This window comes from Urocampus carinirostris, chromosome 13 (assembly GCF_059441175.1).
Source record: "Urocampus carinirostris isolate Australia breed hairy pipefish chromosome 13, RoL_Ucar_1.0, whole genome shotgun sequence".
Lineage (NCBI taxonomy): Eukaryota > Metazoa > Chordata > Actinopteri > Syngnathiformes > Syngnathidae > Urocampus > Urocampus carinirostris.
The window spans coordinates 13,435,038-13,459,707 of record NC_142361.1 but is presented as its reverse complement, the minus strand read 5'-3'; the positions used below and the strand labels follow the sequence as shown (position 1 = coordinate 13,459,707).

Below are 24,670 nucleotides of genomic sequence, written 5' to 3'. Positions count from 1 at the left end.
GCCAAAGGAATACTTAGCTCATACATAATTTCACTAAGAAGGTAATAAAATAATTAAAGGAATGCGCAGCTCCAGTATGAAGACGGCTCCAAATTAAAAAAAATATAAATTGTCAATTATCAAACAGGCTCAGACTGCAGAAGCATTTTCCTGTGCTGTTTTGTGAGGCATACAAAACCAGAAATATGAATTAAAAAATGACACAGAAAAAGCTTTTCAATAAAACCCAAGGCCCCTTTAGCCCTGTAAAGCAATATTTTACTGACATGCCTGGATAAACTGATTCAAAGCCACCTGGAAAGGTGATTATTAAAAACAACACAAACACAAAACAAATGTGAAATGTAAAATAAGGTAAGGCCCATTTGCAAGTATTGCATTCACAAATGCGTCTTTAATCTTGCATCATCAATAATCAAGACCCTTGGTTAACGATTTGTCACATGAACTAGATTTCATTTACCTGGAACAAGAGTGTCCCTTTGTCATCACAAAACAAAAAGAAATCACACACTGCAAAAAAAATGACAGAACTTTTGAACATTTGTATTAAACATGATAAAATATGAAAGGAATTTGTGGCTTGAGCATCAATAGCCTGGAACCAATAACGTGCAGTCAAGAAAGGCAGGTAAAACACAAAAAAGTTGCTGAATGCTCAAATTATATTAGAGCAATTATTAATATAATCTTTATTTACCATGTTACTGTGCTGAGCATCTGCAGATACAGAGTAAGGCATTCCATTTTCTTCCTCCTGACAATAGTGGGACTAAATAATTTTGATTTGGTGCGTATCTCAGCATAGTCATATTATTAGCAAGCTAACAGAAAATTAAGCCATCCAATACATTTTTCAATTTGCGCTGACTGTTTTTCATAATAAAAGATTACCTATTAGTTAATGTTTATTGGTGTATTTTGAGTGTAATCTTTAATATTTTAAGAAACTGTCTTTTCTTTTTATGCAATTTCATATAAAATATAAACAAACACATTAACCGTGTCAGATCATTTTACTTTTTCACAAATCTTTGTAAAGTAAAAATGAAAATCTGATCATAATACAAAAACAAATATTGTTCCTAATTTTAAGAATTTTTTTTTTGCTTACCTTAGATACAGGTTAAAATATATTTGAAAGAATAAGACCATTTTTGCATAAGTTTTATAAGTTATATAATATTTAATAGTGCAAAATCACATCCCACTGGAGCCAAATTTTTCGAGTCACTAAGCGTAGTTTATTAAGAGACTAATTATCAGTAAACTTATTCCATCCGGACGATAACTGTCGTATTTTGGCATAGTGGTGCGATACCTATCCACCCATTCATTAACTATCGTGCCATGTGTTATTTCACAAGTATGACAATTTTTTTATGTTTATTGTATAAATTAACTTCGCCACCACAAATCTTGGATACTTCTTCCTCATTCATCATTCATCTCCTGAGGTTTTATCAATGATTTCATAGAGATGCTTATGTACTATGAAATATGATGTTTCAGCATAATAAATGTAAACCAATATGTATGACTCTATTTGTCCATGTGTCTGTGTACATATGGGTTTGTGTGTGTGTGTGTGTATGTGTTATTCTAGAAAGCCGGCTTCCAACTGGGAACTGATAAATGTTAATTTACTGGAAGGTCAACTGGGAGCAAACCTTTGATTTGCTTCAAATTTTTCTCTTTTTTTTTTAAATAAATAAATAGTATAGTAAACATAGATGGAATAAAAAAGGCCATACCCCTTTCACTAAAATCACATTTCAATGTTTCATTGTCATTTTAAGTTCGATTTACAGTGATGCATCCTCAGAACATGCTAACATTAACATTACAAAGGAAAGCAATTTTAAGTAGAAGCAGTAGAAGTGACAAGACTCGAAATGAAAGCACTCCTGCGCTCAGACTCACCTCATTAGCATAGACCCAATGACTGTCCTTGGACGCCAGGTTAGTCTCCACAGCCTGAACAGATGGAGCAAAAGACATGGGAGAAAGGTCCGTTAGCAAGTGTCCCTTTTAAAATCGAGATCTTTCAATGTCAGTTAAACCCCAGAAAGCCACGAAATGTCATTTGTAATTTCACCCCACATGCAATTCAAAGTCTGTTTGGCCTGGGGGCTGATGGCGATTAGTAGATTAAAAACTCAGTTTTTGCCAGAGTAAGCCTAAGGTTTGCCTTTCTTGGACTTTTTTTCCAAAGCCTAATCCCATTTTATGAGTTCCTTACTGACCATTTGCAAGCATCAGTAGTCATCAAAATTGTCATGTGGACTTTTGGGCAGCTAACTGCTGGTCCAAAAGTAGCCCAAATAGGAATAGGTAAAAGGGACTTGTTATGTCATTTTACCAGAAGAAAGCAATAGGAGAATTAGAATGATTCACCTTTTTTAACATTATGTTTTCAAAGCGCACTTAGGTGAGGATTACATCCAGATATTTTGATGTGCTTAACATTTAGTGGGCACACAAAATAAGGGGAGAAGACGTTGATCGATTTTGAACATGCAAGGAGGACAGGGAGAGAAGCTTTCAGATGAGAAATTATGAAATGAAATAAAAAGATCTGCATTTCAATAGCGCTTTTCAAGTCAATGACTTCCCAAAGCGCTTTACAATGTGCTCCACATTTCCCAATAGCGGCCTTGTATTGCAGCCATGTAAGACGCTAACCTGCTTATTGGGGGTATTAGGGGTTCAGTGTCTTACCCAAGGACACTTCGACATGTAACACGGACGAGCCGGGGTATTCAAACTGGGATCCTTTAATCCCAAGATGAGCGCTCTACCTCTTGAGCTACTGCCGCCCCAAATTACAATTTGTTCTAAAGGCCCTCCCCTGAACCCTTTATTTTCAATAAACATCCAAGGTTACAAAAGCAGATCTGCCCTAAAGGGTGTGGTTGTCAAAGAACACCAACATTATTGGCCGATTGTGACAACGATGTTATAATCAAACATGGGCATGAAAGCTTAGACCTTAATCTCCCCATTAGATCGATGGGTGTCGTGTATTGAGGCTCCACCACAGATTCCCCTAACGTCTTTCCGGATGTAATAATGTGATGTTTAAGCATGAAAATTGAAGGCGTGTGTGTAGTTTTACCTTGAAAACATTTACCTTCGTTTACTCAGTTTAAAGACAAAAGTGTTGTTCATTTTTACCAATGAAAAAAGAGGACTGATAGAAAATTACTAGAATAGTCATATTTTCAATTTTTGATCAAATATTTACGTGCAATTTTCAGAGATTCAGATTGGTCCACAATTTGTCACTGTACATTCCCACTAAGTAAAACCTGCAAACGAAATATGTTTAAAATATGTCTTCAATCACAATTGGTTAAGTAAACCAACGTCCACGTTTTTGGGCGTTCTGTTAAATGGTCAATCAAACACATAGTAAATCTAACTTCTGCTAATCTGTACATCTGTTGGTTTTGTTTGACTTTTTGCACTACTGGCAGTTCTTTATAGCTAGCCACTCCTTGCACATCTGTTTCTCTGCACTATTGTACTTACAGCGTTATTGTTACAGTGTTATTGTTACTGTTTACCTGACTTGTTTACCTGAATGCCCTTTTTGCACATCTGGTTAGCTGCTCCTCTTGCACTATTTGCGCTACTGTAAAATACTATACATAGCCATAATTATTTAGTATATTATTAGTATTCAATACTCCAACTCAATACAACATTTTATTTATATCTGTACATTCAAGGAAACTGTGCGGGTCAGATGTATCGACATTTCGTTCTGTATACACGTGTACTAGAATGACAATAAAGTAGATCTGAATCTGAATCCTAAATTTTGGACATGTTTGATGGGCTAAACCACTCAAACTATAGACATATGTCCATTTTGGAACTAGACAAACGGACCAGACCAGACTCCTCTTAAAGAGTCCTCATGCTAGGGTGAGTTTTATATTATTTTTTAAAAACACTTTAAAATGGTTCCCCTTGGTTTTCTAGTAAAATATGAAAACACATACTGTACATAAAGCGTTTTTTTTTTGTAACTTTTGTAAAAAGATATCCATCAAGAATAACTCATCATTATGGGACACTAGGTACTCTTTAGCACCATTCATGCAGATTTGTTTATGCTTTTTCATAAAAACATGAAAAACAATATGTAAAAATGACCTTTTCAAGGTTTAAGGAACAATGTGTACTATTTAGCGCCTTCTAGTGGTAAAAAAACGTTATTCATTAGTGTGTAGTATTTACATAATATAAACATGTATAAACAGTGCACATACGTTGTAAAAACTGCATTTATTTTACAAAACATGAGCCTCACCTAAAGAGCTGACATATTTGTCAACCATTTTGCTGCCACGGTACCCCAGAAAACCTCAAAAAGCCTGGTCAAAAAAAGTAAAACGTGCACTTTGTTCAGTCTCTGTAGTTTGTATTCTTCCACGTGCTCCATAGCTTTCATTCAGTCACACGACACCATACAACGGCATCTAGTGTTCTCATAACACATGTTTTCCCATTCAGGACAGAAAAGAAATCTAAGAATGTTCACTTCTGCATAGCTGAACATTTTGATAATTTCATATGAAAATAGTAGTTTATATTATGATATCAACAATATATTATTTACAAAATTTAGTTTGCTCTGATAAATCAATAAATTGTTGCACTCATAGATGGTTGTGTTTAGGATTGTTCTCTAAGTGAAATGCTGTTCAAAGACAATGAGGAGTTGGTCAAATAAGGTAAAAACAGCCTCCAAAACAATCCTCCTCACCTAAATAACTCTAATCTGAAAAAGCAATCGGATGGAAGCAGCGGTAGTTTATGCCCATCAACGCAACCCAATACCCGTCGATAAAAGCCGGCGTGAATCAAAAGCGCCGCCAGCCACTAATCTTATCTCCAAAGCTCAGAACAGTCACGCTTGGAATTTAATGCCCCCTCTCATTTCCAGATTCCATCATGCCGAGCAATGTCCGTCGTAGTCCAAGAGCAATATTTACCTCCACGCTTCAGACGCTGCATCTTGGGGCCTAATTGCCCAAAACTGCTTTGAAATTCTAATGCGGTGTGACCAATAGCATCCCGTAAGTAATTTGCAAGCCATGTTCTTATGCACTTACACAATATAACATGGATCCGGATACGTTTCTGATGTAAAAGGGAAGCGCTAAAAAGAAGAGGTGACCTTCAGATTCACCATTACAGTGTTTCTCAACTGGGTCTGTGCTTTGGCAAAACAATGCTTAGGGAAAGAATAACTGGGACATATCAAAAGAAAGCCTGAACCCTCTTTTTATTCGAAACAAAAGTATGTTCATAGCTTTCATTGACTGTTAAGTAAACATCAGTTGAACATTGCCAGGTTCATTGAAAATATTTGTTTCTAAGTAAATTGAGAAAAACAGTGTTTTGTTAAAAGATTGAATCAGAACTTTCACTTTGGTGTTCTTTTTTTTTGTTTTTTGCATGTCTCACAACTCTGATATCTAAACAAAGCTTCCCAGAAACAAAAAAAAAGCCCTTTGCATGCAAAACAAAAGTTTATTGCAGGAACACAAACAGTTTCAACAACAATGCAAGAATGACGCATGACCTTTGCCCAATTTTTCCGGTTAATTCATCACACCATTTCGGTCACAATGGCAATCTCGTTCGCTCGGGCAATCTCGTTCCTGCTGTTGTGCTTGAAATGTCATCACTGACCAGACGATGACGATGGGACTTCATCATCTCTTTTGAAAGGAATCAGCTCTGTTGAAGATTTAAGTGTCAGTATTCGTCCATACCTCATGACTCTCACCACACTACCTCACTACACCTACTCGCCTTATGGGGGCACCTATACACACTAAATCGCTGGATATTTACGACCCAAAGAAAAAAAAAAAACCAAAGAACAATGACTGTTGGATATTTTTTAAAAGAGTCAGCTTGAGAGAAGCCCGGCCTGGCCAGAACGTGAACATAATGATTGACGTTTTAGGTCCAACCCAAATTTCGGGTTTGGGGTTTAAGATCTTACCTCTTAGCCAGATATGTCAACTTTGAGACTAAATTCCTGTAGTCCCCTTGTGTGGAATATTTTACAACATATTTGCATAAATATGGGCACACACACTACACTTTATGTGCCTTATTGACAAAAAATACAATGGTCTCTAGAAATATCATTGCATTTGTGTGAGATGGTGGGTCCTGAAGTCACAGTCCTAACAAGGCTGAAGGTTATCTTCATGCAGGAAATGTTCCTCACTGTAAGAAAGCACGCAAGTATGAAAAGGATACGAAGAAGAAGAGCGTGCAGCGCAAGACTTAAAAGTAAAAAAAAAAAGCCTCAGGGACGCTTTAGTCGTCATCGTAGTAGATGAGAGAGAAAGAGAGAGAAAAAAAACAGCACAGACAGATGCAAGAAGTCATGTGCAGTCTGCCACACAGGGGATGAGTGGGCGAGTGTCGGTGCCTTCACTTTAGGACAACTAATGAACAAAACATCCTTTTATGCCAACAGTCTTTAAAAAAAAACATTTAAAATTCTTAGCTTGCACTTTCTTTTTCCCCCCTAAAAAACTAAAGGTGGAGCAATTTCTTGCTGAGGTTAGAACGCTGACTATTACTGGAAACCAAATCGATAGTTCTTGCCCTGACCTATTGAACGGCGATCCAAGATGTATTTAGGGTGATTACTCAAAAATGATGAACCGGAGAAAAGTGATAGAGTGCATGTACGGTTATCGATACTCATTGGTTGTGAAAGGTTAAATATTTTGAAAACGCCTCATTCTGAAATGAGATGCAATAACTCAGATTACCTAACAGCATTTAATTTAGCAAACAAATCAAACTTTCCATATGAAGAAGGGTTTGACCAAAAACAACAAAAACTGGAAACCAGAAATGAGTGATTAGAATAATAATTGACTTTATTGTCATTAATAAAAATGTAGTGAGCATTGTTAAAAACAAGATTAGGCATGTCACTATAGGATTAAACACGTAACAGAGACTTAAAATAGAAAAATAGGATAAAAGAACATGGATGCATATGCAAACGTATTTACAAGGTATTATCTGACTTAAGTTGTAAGAATACTGTAATGCAATGAAAATAGTCCATAATAATAATAGTGCAATGAACATTAGTGCAGGCAGCACGCATCACAGTGGTTAGCGCGCGTGCGGCACAGTTCTGAGGTCATGGGATAAAATCCAGCTATCGACCTTCATGTGCGGAATTTGCATGTTCTCCCCGGGCATTCCAGTTTCCTTCCCCCCAAAAAAACATGCATGTCAGGTTATTTGGCGGGTCCGAATTCTCCCAAGGTGTGAATGGGCAAGTAAGTTGTCTGTCTCTGTGTGCCCAGCAACTGGCTGGCGACCATTTCAGGGTCTCCCCTGCCCACTGCCCATAGATGGCTGGGCTGAGCTCAAGCACCCATGTGACCCTACTGAGGATAAGCGGTGCAGATAATGGATGGATGGATGAAAAGTAGTGTAATGACACGTATCAGCAGCAAACAAATTCCCCCCCAAAATCCAAAATAAATCGATAATTCCCAAACAAATCTTTAGAATGATAACCAATAGAGAACCACCCGGAGAGCCACTGCTCCTGTGTACACTGCTCTCTTAGAATTTAGATTTTCGGATGCTTACTGGGTTGATTCAGTGAAGAGACACGTTTATTTATAAATTATTTTGTTTGGTTGTCGCCCTTTGTTGAAAAATATTCATGGAAAACAATCTTGGTGTCAGAGGGAACGAGTTATCCCCAATACAACATGAGTTACTCAGGTCGTTTTTTTCATCAATTTATCAGTAATATGACTTACTCAGAATTGAAATGGATTAATAAAGGCAGTTATTGATTTATGGAAAAGTAAATCGGTCACCATCAATTACATTAAAAAATACATCAACAAAAAAACGAATGAATGAGCAGTTCATATTCCTGGTATTTTACAGCTGTTCTAGTGACGCTGTTAAACTAAAATATGTTTAGTTCACAGTAAGAATAATACCACAATATACTATTGGTACATGTTATACATGCATACATCAACAATCAGTTAATTGATTTAAATTTTATATCTAGTGACTGACTCAACCTATTTTAACCCAACTTCTAATAAGTACACCATGGTGATAACATAATACCAAGATAGGAATGACACAAGTTTTCATTTTAGAGATCCATATAAAACTTCGTCCCTGCGACTGGCTTGCAACCAGTAAAAGGTGTCCCCAGACTACTGCCCGAAGATGGCTGGGATGGGCTCCAGCAGCCCCCCGCAAGCATAGTGAGGATAAGCGGCGCAGAAAATGGATGGATATCAAATTGGTAGTCTTTTGTGCCAATCGGTAACAAAAAGTAGCTCTCGGCTTTCATAAAAAGTTGGTGATCCCATCTCTAAGTTGTTTTTGGGTCATGGTAAAGGATACGGATTACAGTGTTAGGGGTCAGCGGGTTAGATTTAGAGGTCAGGGTAAAATAGGAAAAATATCTAGAAAACTATACGTATATACCAGATAACCCCTATGACCTGTGGGTTCTTTAGGGTAAAAATAATGTACCAAAGTGAAAATAATTTAGTTTTTTGGGGCGTTTGATTGGTCGACAGGCATCTTAATAAATGTATTATTAGTTGTTTTTTTATACCAGGTTGTATTGCGCCCAAAACATCCCAAAGTTGAAAAAGTATGAAAGAAAACCTTTTAAGAATTGTTTTCACTGTTCTTCACTAACTAGCGGTAAGTATGGTACTTCTTATGTTCTCCATTTATAAATGCAACAAAGGAAAATCCCTATGTAGCCCAATTGCCTGAATGCCACACAACAAAAGCATTAGCATATATAATCCTTGCATCGCTTTGTAACAATAAAAGGCTAACCGGCAATGAGAGGACATGTAGAAAACAATGACAAAGTAGGCTACTCATTAGGATTCTAAACAAACGGCACTTAGAAGACAAAAGGCATCTGGATTCAATTCTTACACGTTCTAATGTGCCTAATCAGCCTTTTCCTAATCGAATTTGGAGCCGAGCTCATCATCTCTGCAGCCCCCTTAATTGCAACGAATCATACCATCTATCTCTACAAACCCACTCAGGAGCTCAAACGCTGTCAACAAGGCCGTCTGATTCATTTTAGCTTTGCACGGCGTCAAAAAAGGTAGAAAACGATGCAGGCAAGAAACCCGAGAGAGCGTCGCCAAGGAATAATTCGTGCAATTGATAGCGCAAAGGCGGGCTCAGGGAAAAGCCAGCTCCAGTTTAAAAAGATGTGGAAACAGGTGGCGGGGGCATTTGGATGCACTCCAGACGGCTGAGTTTCTTCACGAGGGAAAAACTTTCGTGAGAATAATTTGCTGCAAATTCCCTCGTACGTTGACTTAAAATGCTGAGGGGCGGGGAAAATCCAAAGGAGTGCTGAAATACATCACGCGCAATCAAAGTAATCTGCAAGACGTTTTCAAAGGCTTTACTTGGAACAAAAAACAGACCACAATCAGTTGAACGCCCGTTTTTCAACATGTCGAATCACAAACGACATGTCAGAACCCAAACAGATGGTGGACAGGTGGACGTAGACGCGTAACGTTTTTACACAAGCTTTACTTTACGGGAACGGGGCAGACATGCGCGGGAACACAAACGCCAGCGATTCGGCGATCGCTGGGCAGAAGAAGTGAGACATTAAAGTCAGGCACAGGAAAACAGGAAGCCAGGGGCAGACAAGATCAAAACCGCACAGGACAGACGGGATCGATACCAGATACAGGATACACGGGCAGATACCAGACAGGACGGGACAGATACTTGATACTGGATACATGAGCAAGATACCGGACAGGATGGGAGGGACGGGATCGATACCAGATACTGGAGACTGGAGCAAGATACCAGACAGGATGAAACAGGCGGGATCAATACTGGATACTGGAGCAAAATACTGGACAGGACGGGACAGACAGGATCAATACTGGATGCCGGTTACACGAGGAAGATACCGGAGAGGGCAGGACAGACAGAATCAATACCGGATGCTGGATACACAAGCAAGATACCGGACAGGACGGGACAGGCGGGATCGATACCGGATACTGGCAACTGGAGCAAGATACTGGACAAGACGCAACAGAGGGGATCGATACCGGATACTGGAGCCAGATACAGGACAGGACGAGACAGGTGGGAATGATACCGGATAGTGGATACAGGATCAGGATACCGGACAGAGTCAAAATGCAAGTTTTGCAAGTGCAGAAGTTCGTTGACGGATTGACAAGGAGTGAATAAAAGCACTGAGTTTAAATAGGGGGGGAGCCTATCAGGCAACGACCATCAGCTGGCGCCAAACGAGTCGGCCTAAGTGAGGGCAATGTACAATCGTGACACGACCAGGACAAAGGCATAAAAATAAATCACCACTTAAGTGCAGCATGTGTCACTAGCATGGTGAAAAGTGGTAGCATATGTGCACTTTTAGTCTTTGTATTGGGTTATTTAAAGGTTTTATGGGTATTTTTTTCTGGGTATCAATTGTGTGGATTTTACATTGTATTTTAATGAAGCAAAGTTTTCTTAGTCTTTTTAGACAATGAAAAGAGATATTCCTAATCAAAGTATAACACTCACCATTTTTTACGAACAATTGGGTGTGCCACACCATACTGGGTATCAATACTTTTGTATCGAGTTCTGAAACGTTACGTTACGCAAGTGTGAAACGTTACGCGTTTGGGTCTACCATCTGTTCTAGTTCCAACAGTTTTTTTTTTTTTAAATTAAGAATAAATTAATCATCAATATTATGTGCAAGATGTTTTGGGGTGGGCAGCACGGCAGCGCAGTGGTTAGCGCATGTGCGGCACAGTTCATGTCTTGGGAACCTCCTGCGTGGGTTCAAATCCAGCTCCAGACTTCCTGTGCGGAGTTTGTATGTTCTCCCCGTGCTTGCGTGGGTTTCCTCCGGGCACTCCGGTTTCCTCCCACATTCCAAAAACATGCATTTCAGGTGAATTGGCCGATCCAAATTGTCCCTAGGTGTGAATGAGCGAGTGAGTTGTCTGTCCCTGTGTGCCCTGCGATTGGCTGGCAACCAGTTCAGGGTGTCCCCTGCCCACTGCCCGATGATTGCTGGGATGGGCTCCAGCACCCCCGCGACCCTACTGAGGATAAGCGGTGTAGCTAATGAGATGAGATGAGATGTTTTGGGGTACATTATATTTTTGTGCAATCTTACATTCAACACATCAAACACAACACTTATTTATTGAGTGGATAATAAGTACTGTATACTGAAAAGGTAATCTGCTGCCACTCAATTCGTTGATCAATGGACTAAAGATATAAACTGAATAATGGCATGCTCTATTGCAAAGGAAAAACTAGCCAATTACGGTACACTGAAAAAGGTATCACGAGGCACTAGTGTGCCCCATTACTGTTTCACACAAGCTTTATTGAACACAAGCTGTTCCAGATGATAGAAATATATGCTGCTATTATAATGTTCAAACAACAGCTTGTAGAAAATTCAATATAATTATGCTATTTCATTTAGTTCTATGAGGTTCACCTTAATTTTGAAAATCATACAAAATTTAATTGAAAACACTAATATAACAATAAGATTGTTACCATGTGTGCTAAAATTGCTATCACCGCGTTAGCTTCTCTTAAACCTGACATTATAAAAGCAGTCTTCTTGTCTCATTAGCTTCTGCTATGACAAGTAAAAGCTCCCTAAATACAAAACATTAAAAGTCAATAAAGCGTAAAACAAAAAGTTTTATTCCAACAGTCATATTGCAAATATGATAAAAGTTCCAGTTGACTGCAATTAACTCATTGGATGAATTGTACATTATAACGCCGTCTTGAAATAACAATTGCCTACTCAATGACACATGAATATAATACTGATTAGCATCACAATTAGTGCCGGTCATTTATCGGTTATACTAACACCTGATTGTTGGGAACAAGAAGAAAAGAATGAAACCAACCACCAGAACAAATACGTTCTCACCTTTAGTCAAGGCCAAGCATCGCTTCAACTACTTAATAAAGGTTGATACGAAACTAGAATTGCATTAAAAACGTATCACGACTCCCATCTGGAATGGAGTTAATGCTGCCAGCTTTGCGCTGTATTTTGTAAGCTTGATGAAGGTTTTTTTTTTTTGCAGACAAAGCTGCAGTCATCCTATGGGAGGTGCTGTTGACATGCTAAGGGGTAACAGTTGAGGGATTACCGGTACGGGGCATCTTGCTAGCTTTCCACGAGTATGCCACAGGATATGATAAGATTTAGGATGGCGACATGGCGGATGAGTGGTTAACGCGTCGGGGGCACAGTTCTGAGGTCATGGAATATAATCCTACTGTGTGGAGTTTGCATGTTCTCCCCGTGCTTGCGAGGGTTTCCCCCGGGCACCCCGGTATCTTCCCACATTCCAAAAACATGCATATCAGGTTGATTGGCCGGTCTAATAGTCCCTAGGTGTGGATGAGCGAGTGAGTTGTCTGACTCTGTGTGCCCTATGACTCGCTGGCAACCAGTTCAGGGTGTCCCCTGCCAACTGCCCAACGATGACTGGGATGGGCTCCAGAACCCCCGTGACCCTACTGAGGATAAGCGGTGCAGATAATGGATGGATGGATGATCAGATTCAGGATGGCGGCATGCCGGATGATTTGTTAGCGCTTCGGCGGCACAGTTTGGATATCATGGAATCAAATCCCCCTGTGTGGAGTTTGCATGTTCTTTAAATGCAAAAAAAAAAGATGGATTCAAGTAAATTATGTACCTGCATATGAACCTACGTCACGCACAAGCAACCACTTCAAACTGCTTTGAAATAGCCATATACTAAAATAAATTCCACATATTAAAAAAGTGTGTGTCCAAACATCAACAATTATATGATTAGTTTGTTAATAAAGAATAATATACAATTAAAAATGTAAAAATCTTACCTTCCAGCAGCTCTTTAATGGCAGACACTTTTTGTCATTAATTTCCACTTTTCCTTTCCTTTATTACTACCTCCCTTAGTTAGGACCCATTTTCACAGGGAGACAAAGGAAAAAACATACACAAAATCACAATGAATTGAGATGTGGTCTCTCTCAAACCCGCCGATTGACTGAAAAGGTAGAAAATGTACCAGTATGGTAGAAAATGTCCCCAATGTCTGCTTTTCAAAGAGTCTAATTGCACCTCCGTTTTTACTTCTTTTTAGTATTATTTTGCAGAGGCAAAGGCCTGCGAACTACTAAAAATACGTATTAGGGCACGGTTTTGGAAACACTGATTTCTACGGTTTTGAAAGGATATAAGTTAACTACATTTTCAGTGATAGTCATGACTATTACTATCAGTAAGACAAATAGGACTGCAACTTATAATTATTTTAATGATCGATGAGTCAGTCGATTATTTTCTTATTAATCTATGCGTCAGAGCTTGTGTAAAACAATACGTTTTAAATGTTTTTCTCTCTGCAAATATAGTAACAAAAAACTTAAACTAGTGCACAAAACAACACAATAGTATTTTATATAAAACAATTAAAAATCCAAGTACAGACGCTGCGCGACCTACGAACCAGGTTTTGGACGATCGTTCGTAAGTTGAATCTGTACGTAAGTTGCTTCTGTGCTATATTTTGTATGTTTGAGGTTTATATAAGTATGTTTAAGGCTTGGATAAGTTGTTGTATGGTTTTGTACTAAAAAATAAACATTTCATAAAATAAGATGCTCCAAAAAGATAAATAAAATGAGGTTTAACTTACTTTTGGGAGATACACTTCAAGAGGTCCTCCTCCCTGGTAAAAAGTGATTTTCTCAACCACATCAAGCTTTCTTGTTCCACTTGGGTTTTAAAAGTAATGGCTCGCCTCTTCTTTAAATTGTACACCAACCATATTGAAAGGATACACGAGAGATTAATCACTAAAAACATCAAAGTTCTTAGGCGCGCTAGCGATATAGTACACATTGTTATGGTTATACACGAACCAGGAAGTAGAAGCTGTATTTATTCTTCGCCTTGGATGCTGGGTGACCTCTCACAGTGCCACTCGGCGGAAAGAAGCACTACAGTACTCTCTCTCTGTCCTCTACTTGGAAAAAGGTGCACACAATACAAGATCTAACTTACACAAATTTCCAGATATTTATAGGTATCCCAAATAAAGCTCTACCGTTTTGCGTAAGTCGAATGGTCGTAACTAGGAGAGCGTCTGTATTTGTCAACCATTAAAAAAAAAATACATACACATGTATGTTATACACCTGCAAGTATGTAAGATATACATAACTTTTTTAAGTGAAAAAAAAAAAGAAAAGTTCAGCAACATGGGAGGGGAATGAGAGTACTTTGTTGGATGCTATCTTATTGTACATTTACATTTTTTAAATAGTCCTTTCAGTTTCAATCACTCAACATCAAGGATCGGACAGGTGCCCTCTTAGCCACAACCCAAACTCAGACCAGGCGTTTCAGTGATCCGTCAATCCATCCATCCATTTTCTGCACCACTTAACCTCAGTAGGGTTGCGGGGGTGCTGGAGCCCATCCCAGCTATCTTCGCGCAGTGGCCAGGGGACACCCTGAACTGATTGCTAGCCAGTCGCAGGGCACACAAAGACAAACAACTTACTTGCTAATTCACACCATGGGACAATCTGGACGGGCCAATTAACCTGACTTACATGTTTTTAGAATGTAGGAGGAATCCTGCATAGGTTGGGGAGAACATGCACATTTGGCACAGGAAGGCTGGTAGCTGGATTTGATCCCTTGACCACAGATATGTGCCACGGACGCTCTAACCACTGACCCGCCGTGCCGCGGTTAAGTGAGCCATATATACTTCTATCTATAGCAGCAAGTTAAATATGATCCAACAAGAAAACAGATCCAGTGGCCATTTGTGTCAGGAGGAAAATCAGCTGTACAAAGTCAGATACGCCACCTATGCCTAAAATGAAAATAAAAAAGTCCTTTTTTTCCCCTACTCTTTTCAGCAAAGATCACGCAAACTGTCTGGAACATTGAGCGCTGCAAATGTTTGCGGAACAATTTAGACATCACACAGAGCAAGGCACCTTGGAACAGGAGTCATTTGCATTTCTAAAGGATTCCCTTGAGTATAAATTCCGCACTTTCACCTGGGGGAAATTTAGCTTGTGATTCTTTGATGATCATCTTCAATTGATGAGCGCACCAAAAGCAGTCGATGATCTAGAGTAATTATACTATCTCACTCCATATGTTTTCAAATGTTTAAATGATACTGTTTCTAATTAATTCGCAGGAGAAAAGACATCAATGATATAAACAAGAATTACAAGGAGCTGATTAAATGTGTGTTCCAAGCGGAATAAAAGGACTAATGAAACTTTGTGTTCGTAACATATTCGTCATTTTATTTGATTTTAGTTCTTGGATGATTATATGAAAAACAAAACAATAATTTGAGTATGGGTGTGCCCAGCTACTTTGCAGCAAAAACTAGAGTCACTGGTGTAATTGTATATACTCACTGTTGTAATATTAAAATCTAACACTAAACATATATGGTCATGGTTTAGTTATCATTTTAGTCATTTATATCTCCTTCATTTCTTAAGTGATAATTAATGCACCTTAGTATTATCCATATATTTGAATGTAGATATTTACTTACTTACTTTTTGTTTTATTCACTTGACGTCTCAATGTATCCATTCATCTGATCATTATACAGTCTCTTCATTGTTCTAAATTGTGTTCTTATTCACTGTTGGAATGGGGGCTTGCCGAGACTGCTATTAAACCTATGCAGGATTCAGTCTGGACAAAGGACCAGTGTGAAGTTGGGAATCGGGGATTTTTCCTCACTTATGTTTCGTTTTTGTCTTAGCCTGCCGTGTTTTGTCCCTATGGTATATAAATGATTGTCATCCATTTTGAAAGTGCACTTGTGAAACCATTACAGCCTTGTTCTCTACTCACAAACCCTGACTATTCTGTTGTATTTGCTTTTATGTTTTGTTATTGTATTACAAACCTCTATGGAACTGCTTTACTCCAGCGTTCGTTTTGCCCAACATGCCTCGCAACACATGTTAAAAAAGGACTAAAAGTTATCTTTTAAACATCTCGTAAAACCAATTCATACTATCAATAACCAAATATAAAGCAATCATGGTCTTTTCGGTTGTATTTTGAAGCTCTTTGTTCCTCACTAAAATGTTTTTGGGGCTTTATAACCATACAAAAACAACAATGTGACAACAGGGTTAAAAAGTAAACAAGTTCAAACAAAGGCTACATTAAACAAAGTTACATGATTAAATATATTTGAATGTTTCTGCCCACCAGCCGGGTCAAAAGAATGCCTCTTTTAAATGCATCTGAATAATGCATGCTGCCATTACCCAGCGCCACTCCTGTGTCTTCAGGTGAGAAAAGCCCGTGAAAGCACTTTGTACATTTGTTATCTTTTAATGAGCTCTACACGTTACATTGCAACGCTGTGGAAACGCCTCCCTAGGGATTCAAGAATTTTGGAAATATAAACAAGTAAGAAGTCAAAGGGTGGGTTGCATTGGGTCGCGATCAAAGAGCGCAGATATCAGTCAACTCGTTCTGAATGGAAACATTTTAAACCCGGGGATCAACAAAACAAACGGCGCAACCTCTTTGCCGTTTTTGGCTTGCGCGACAAGAAGACAGGACTTTTTCATTTTGGTGGCCTCCAGAAATAGACGCTGAGTTTGATATGCCGAAACGCGTGCTGAAGCCTGACACATTAGCATCACATTAGACTCTGAGCGGCTTCTCAATCACCCGAATGTCACGCCCCGACACGACAAACATGGCTGATGAGGCCTCGTGGCTGCTTCTTGTCCATCACGCTCGAATCTGGGAAGGAGGACTGCTGGGTGGGATGTGACTGAGAGTCTTCAGAATTCTGAACACTTTTGTCTTTCAAGTGGGACATAGTGTGCGGTGGATATTTTGGTTCATACAAATACTGCCCACAACTGACGTCTGGAAAGGTTTGTGTCCAGTGAGGTGCCGTAACATTCACTAATAAATGAACCCATATCTGATTCATCATATGATTGTCAGAGCAAGAAAGCAATATATAGACATTAGCGTAAAAACGTTTTATTGTATGACATTAATGTATAAATAAAGTCTATGCACAGCTCCTTTTGAATAAAAACAGCAATAGCAGTCGTGTATCGTGAGGGCCTGCAAGGCCTTCTCTGCTAGCCTAAAAAATATTTAAATCATGTGCTGATAATTATATTTTGTCCGTCAATACTTGTTAAATCATTCAAAATTGTCAGCTTCCTTTCATTGCGTATTCCTGGTTGTGTTGCTTTCACGTCTGTGCTTTCATATTCAAGCATTTACAAATCACATTTCGCCATTAGTTGTTAGTGGGGGACAGACACCTATCCGGAGCCATCACAATCCATCAAAGTGATCGCGCCAGCAGCCGTAAAACAAGGAAATGAATCGTTTTACTGATTAAATAGCAAAAGGTCAAATTTAAGCCTTTCGCAAGGGAAAAAAGGTTTTGTCCGCCTTTTTCAGCCCAAAAGTAAGATCTTGAGCCTGAGCCAAAGCCGATCCAAACTTTGGGCCTGTTTGTTACGTTCGGGCCAATAATAATTGAAAAAAAAGTTATTACTTTGAGTTCTTTGAGTTCTGATATGAATTACTAATCCCAAGAAAAATGATTCAATGAACTAGGCCGATTGAAATAGCACATACATTTTATTAACACAGAGAATCAATGAGAGGAAACAAGAGGGGTGGGATTTAGCGCTGAAGATTATGGGAGTTTTCAACCGCTGAAAGTCTGGAAGTTACTCGCACAAAAAGACCGTTTCTCGCTATAATGCTAGTCAATTTGTGGGGGATTCCTTCTAAAGAAAATAAACACTCATTCCCAAGAACCAGCAAACATGGAGTTAAATCTGAAGCCGTCCCCTTAGTTGTAGTCTTGTGCTCCTGATGGCCACTACCCAACGTATGGCCCACGTGCTGAACTCAAGGCCACAGTGCAGGCCCGCACGGCCTGACCCCACGGCCTTCGTGTGACACGATTAAGCCAGGCAAGCCGAAGAAAAAAGAGCAAGCTATCAATCAGTTACTCTTTTTATATGGACCAGGGACGCTTGACCAGATCATGCCTCTCTGGGCGTGGTCTCAGATATTTGATACCCCAAAGATTGGATGATGGTTTGAGAAGTTGCTAAACTTATACAAAAAAGTGAGAACTTTGCGTAATGTTCTGTACTTGAGAATGGCTCTCCAATCGACATAATTACGTACGGTGAGAACATTATTTATCAATACATTGCCTTGGCTGCTTCAATCACATTAAAAACTCCATGTTATCAGATTTAATTATGGTACATGGTGAATTGGGACAACCGAGAATTGTCCAAAAGGAGACGCCGTCATTGCATCCATTCCAAAGTGAGTTATTTGAAACAAAGAAGGTGGAAGTTATTTTTGGGCTGGGCTTATTTGCTCTACAATCGGTTTGCGCCAAAATAAGGACGATGAAGCCAGCACAGGTTGAACATGCATCTGAGGAAAATGGGTTGATCAAGACACTATATCAATTCCCTTCAAAGACATCAAAATTGATCATTGACATCTTTATCAAAGGCAGCAAACGACTTAAACTTAGCTTATAGCAAGCCAAATGCTGGCCCAACTGTGATGTACATGCGCTAGTGTTTCGAACAAACAATTTATCCTTTAATTCAATTTTAGTCTGGTTATCCTCTTTAGGGCGGGAGGTGAGCTGGAGCTGTTCCCAGCTATCATTTGCAAAAGGCTGCATCGCTGAACTGGTTGCTGAGCAACCTCAACTTGGATATATTTAAAAATATACACTCGCAAAATCACACTTACACCTGTAGAGAAATGTAAAGACAACCAAAGAATGAACAAATAAGGAGCATGCAGTACCTTTAAAGGACTTTCACAAGTAAGGGGAAAAGGGGAAAACTCCAGGGAATACCTCTTGAATCAAGATTTGGAAGATTTAGTCTCAGCATTTTATGGCTCGTGGTATTACTCAGACCAAAAGTGCTTCCTATTATGAATGTGCATCACACATTCTTAATTGTTTTCTCTTTAAACAAAATCTTTATTCCTACAATTACATATTATTTTAACTGCAGATTATTTTGTTGATTATTCGATGAATCAGATTATGTTTTCATTTCAATTCCAGTGTCCTAATTTCCTAAAGCAGAACATGATTTTAAACTAACATTATGGAGATTCGCTGCACTATTGTGGGGAAAAAAACAAACGTGTTAGGAAATTGACAAAAATCTTAATAATTATTTGTCAAAGGTAAAGCAAATTAGTAAGTTAATTAAAAAAAAAATCACTCGGTTTATTTTTTTTTTGCACAAAAAAAAAAATCCATTAGAAACCACAGTGCCTGACTAAATAGCTTGTGTGACACAGAGTTTAGTTTGGACACCCAAGAGTGCCAAAATTCAAAAAATAAAAGGAACATTCAATTATTAAAAACTGCCCCCAAAACGAACATTTCATTTATTTGACATTCAATTTGTACAACATTATAAAGGCAACCTCCTCTTTGACCTATTGCCTTCCTGTAGGTGCCTCAGCTCCCTTAAAACAAGGACATCCCAAGGGCCATCATCACCCTAAACGAGTGCACAAAATTGTAAAAGCAAACATCTTGCAAGTTTATTTTTGCTGCAGATACATTTTATTGCACAAAAACTGTTAAAACATGTACATTTAGACTCATTTGGGGATTTTCTTTTTACTGCTAATGTTATTGCACTTCTTTTTATTGCACTATTGTTACACTGCAATATTCTTTTTTATCCCACTATTATTATAACTTAGTCCAGTTGTAAAGATATTTGTCAGTTTATCCTGACAGTCTTTAATCCGTTTTCTCTTCAAAGTCTTTATTGCATGTTTACCCCAAAGTGCCATGTCTAGTCTCTTTGCATGCTATGTTTTACAACGTTGATATTGTTGACAATAAAAACAAATCAATCCAATCATTAAAAGCTAAAGCTCGGATTATTCGGAAAACTTCTGTGAACGATTGATGACTTGTAATTGTTCATGATTAATGTGACAACTAATTGTGGAATAATCAATTCGTTTTTGCACATCTAATTTATTCCATCAGCTTTATAATCAGCAAAAGATCATTGGTCCAAATCTAGCACAGGAAACAAATTACCTTTAATTTAAACAACTTTGCACCATTCAAAATCATTTTCTTCAACGCACCTCAAAACATTATTCTGAGACAGTGCCTAGCAAAAGTTCTGAGACAGTGCCTAACAAAAGTATTGTCCACCAATATGTTTTTTATTCCTTATTGTCACATTTCCGACTTCAAACTTAAAGCTAAAGAAAATGAAAAAGAAAAAAAAGACTCAGAAATATGTGAGACACTATGGTAAGGGAACCAAGTTATTTCAACATGTTATATTATATTTACAACAGAAATTCTGAAAAGTAGCTGTTGCAAACATATTAGGCCCCTGTTCTGTCAGCTCAGTCAATTGAGTCCAGAAGTTCCCTGATGACTTTTGAATGATCTAATGTCAACCTAATTGACTAATAATGACAAGCAAATGGCATCTGTGTCTGAGTCTGAGTTAAATGCACCTGCTATGTAATGGGCTCTGATGTCTGTGAAATGAGATAGACAGCATTGTGAAACCAAAGAACACACCAGGCAGGTCCAGGTTAAAGTCGTGAATAAGTTCAAAGCAGTAATGGGATACAAGCAGATTTACACATCTCCCAGAGCTCCGTGCGTGCAATAATATCCAAATGGAGAGAGCATAAAACCACTGCAACCCAACAAGACCTGGTCATTCCCCTAAACCTTTGGCCCAGACAAGGAAAAAACTAAGCAGAGAAGCAAACAAGAGGCCAATGATCACATTGGATGACCTACATGCATACACAACCGGCAAATATGTGCAAAATACAACTATGAGTTGGAATCTACAAACATCTGCTCTTTATGAAGGACTGAAATTTATTGGGAACCACGCAAAGTGTTAAGTTTAGGGTAAGAGTAAAACTGCACATCACCCTAAAACCACCTACCCCAATGTCAAACATGGTGCTGGCAGTATCATGATCTGGGGTTACTTGGCTTTAGCAGGGACTGTAAAGACCGTAAGTGTTGATGAGAAGAAAGTTGGAACCAAATACAGGGTGATTCTGGCAGAACCTCGGTTGAATTCCGCAAAAGACCCAAGAATGGACACCAACTCTAAACATTAAGTAAATCTTCAATTGATTCTAGAAAGGACAATACTTTTGCAAGGCTTTGTATGGACAAGACTTAGAAAAGCATTAGGATAACTTCCAAATAACAATAGACATCTTTAAAGTTCCCTGCGTACCACCATTTATTGAAGTTCACAGGAAAGGTTTGACCGATGCCAGCTGTCTAACATATCCATTGCCAATAAATACAGCAAAGTTCTGTGAAAAGCTCGTCATGCCTGACATAAAATAACCGCAGCAGCTTTTAGAAAAGGTTACCTCTGTGACAACTAATCTTGAGGGAAATACAATGTCTGTAAGCGCTGCAGGGGCCTTCACCACTCAAGACATGGGTTTTGATCTCAGATGGGTTGACAGGAAAATTGGCACGAGTAGGTGTAGACAAATATGTGACATCGCTCTAATCTTTGCCGCAGTACGCTACAAGATGTTTCACGTCGCAAAGCGCTCCTAATGTATTCTGGGGAAAATGTCGCGGGCAGAGAGGATTAGCTTTGTGCATTAAGGACAGCAGTTCCAGGTTCGTGACATTCCATAAGTAACCTTGGACCAAGAGCAGAGAGAATCGACTATCCCTCTAATGGAGGCAGGGATATTAAACCTCAGGGGTAATTTTCTATGGAACTGTAGCATCACCCCCAGGGCTAAAGGTGGCGATCAGATACGCAGCGCTAATGTTTTTGTTTCACTTTGCAAACTTGAAACGACTCGTAAGGACTTTCCGGCACTTTGAAGAGCTTCAAAAGGTCATCCAAGTGAGTCTTAAAAGGCCAAGGTGAATCGACAGCAACAAAAAATAGTGTAAGCCTTCACCGCCCGTAAGATTAGGTACAACTCGCATAATGTAATGGATTTAATATTGTGAAAAATATCGCCTTGGGGCAGCTCATGCTCGACCTTGTTTATCCTCACCTGAACTGTTCTTCATCAGAAGTTGATCAATTAAATCCAGCCTTAGTTCATCCTTAGTCAACAACCCTTTTTTTGAAAGATCCAATCACAACATTGCCTATTTTAAATATGAACACCTTACAGATAACCTTCAATGGTTAAGCTGTTAATGTTAAGGTCAAACAGAGCATTGAACCCATCAGTCACTCAAAATGTATTCACAATACTAGGAAATCTCCCATGTCACAAAAAACAATAAAGATTATGATCGCAGCTTAACCAATTCGTCCTTTGGTGATTTGAAAGTTCCGCACTAGAAGGCACAACTATGTGTCTCGTTGGTCTGAATATGATTTTGAGCTACTTTTTGGGCTGAAACGTAGATCGGTTGTCATTTGAATGTTTTTAAAAGCTAACCATCTTGACCTTGAGTTGGGATGTGAGCCGCATGCCAACCTAGTTGCTCGCTTATCCCCCGCACACTTTAGAGCAGTGGTGTCAAAGTGAATTGCACAGATGGCCAGAACGCAAGCCACACCTTTGGTCACGGGCCGAACACGATAAATATCTATTGAATATAGATAAACTTAAATCAAAATTTAAAACGGACAGGTACACTAATCCAGAATAAACCAACTTAATTATCATATAACTTAAAACACGTAGCTCTCCTGTAAAATTTGAGCTTTTCAGTTTGGGAATTTTGCTTTGGCGAAAAACATATGCCTGATCCTCATAGTCTTCTCTAACTCTTGGACTTTCTGTATCTTCTGCGCCGCATACAGGTTTTTCAGCTTACTCTGATGTTTTGTCTCTCAGTGCCCTTTTACATTAAATTCCTTAATTACGGCCACATTAGCTCCACAATGAAGACACACGGGTTTACGGGCAATGTCAGTTAACAAATATTCATCCTCGTCTCGGTTTTGAAATGCTCCATTTTCCGAATCACTTTTGGCCGCCCTGGCTGAAGACTCATGCATTCGAATTAATGCAGTGAAAATGAAAAACGGGAGTTAACATAAGTGTATTATTAAAGTTGTGTTATTATTTTATGAGGCCTGGCACGGGGAGCGCAGTGTTTAGCGTGTCTGCGGCACAGTTCTGAGGTCATGAGATCGAACCTTCTGTGTGGAGTTTGCATGTTCTCCCCGTGCTAGTGTGCGTTTTCTCCAGTAATTCTGGTTTCCTTCCACATTCCAAAAGCATGCATGTCAGGTTAAATGGCCGGTTCAAACTGTCCCTAGGTTTGAAAGAGACAAGTCCGTCTTCATGTGCCCTGCGACTGGCTGGCAACCAGTTTGGTGTTTCCCCCTGCCTACTGCCTGAAGATAGCTGGGATGGGCTCCAGCACCCCAGGCACTCTACTGAGCATAGGTGGTGCAGATAATGGATGGATGATATATTTTTTTAGTATTTTGTGTTTTAGTGAAATATGATTTTATTTTGGAAACCAGACGTTATGTTTCTGAGATTGGAAATTGTGCTTGCGATAACTCACTTGCGTCCCACACCACTAAGGGAGCAATCACAATCACACTCCTTAAATCTCCGTAAGAGATAAAAACGAGTAAAAAAAAGTCTACCGAACCCCTGGGAAGCCATATGATGCACTTTCCAACCAGGAAAGACCCCATAGCTTGGTCAGCTTTTTTAACCCCCCCAAAACTGAGTAGCTCCAGTTCTACAAAGTCAACATTGATGGACCCTTGAAGTCAAAATTGATAGTGAGCTACCCACTTGGAATTTCGAACCTTACCAAGGTTCACCACCCGTGATCTTGGGGTGGTCATCATCCTTTCTGGACGAGACTGTGACTAGACTGAATACCGTAAATTCCAGACTATAAGCCGCTACTTTTTTCCAAAACTTTCAACCCTGCGGCTTATTCAGTGATGCGGCCAATCTATGTAATTTTTCTAAAGGCGGCAAGCGGCGCTCGAGTACAAAAGGTAACATTTAGACCGGGGGAATATATGCGCCGAGGAAGACTGCAACTTCTTGGCTTGTGCACAAATTAAATTAGCGTAAACATACCCTCATCATGCAAAATGCAAAAAGAAAGGCACATGACGCAGCTTTCAAGCTAAAAGCAATTGAGCAGTCCGATAAAGAAGGAAACAGAGCTACTGCACGTAAACTTTACCAGACCCATTTACTGTGTTGCTAGCGTGTTTTGGAATAAGGGAGCGTGGGATGACGTCTATATGACAAAGTTTCTTTCCGACACTGAGGAAGACGACTTTGATGGCTTCAGTTTTAAGGAGGAAGATGAGGACGGTTCACCGTGATTTTTACAAGTACGGTATGTTTTTTTAACAGACCCGTTTACCCAGTGTGTTGCTAGCATGTTGCTACCATTAACTGCCCATTTCATAGGCACCGTTTGGGATCAAAGTTATATTATTATTATTAAAGCGGTGTACTGTC

General features: G+C 39.1%; 1 protein-coding gene across 5 annotated transcripts in view; it reads right to left on the bottom strand.

The window, feature by feature from the left end:
• LOC148353766 (glutamate receptor ionotropic, delta-1-like) overlaps window positions 1–24,670 on the bottom strand; it is a 486,866-nt gene that overhangs the window by 110,689 nt on the left and 351,507 nt on the right. For all 5 annotated transcript variants that reach the window (XM_088351343.1, XM_088351345.1, XM_088351344.1 and 2 more), the window contains one exon: window positions 1,924–1,977. In XM_088351343.1, coding sequence (XP_088207469.1) covers window positions 1,924–1,977 — 54 coding nt within the window. The remainder of the gene's footprint in view (window positions 1–1,923; window positions 1,978–24,670) is intronic.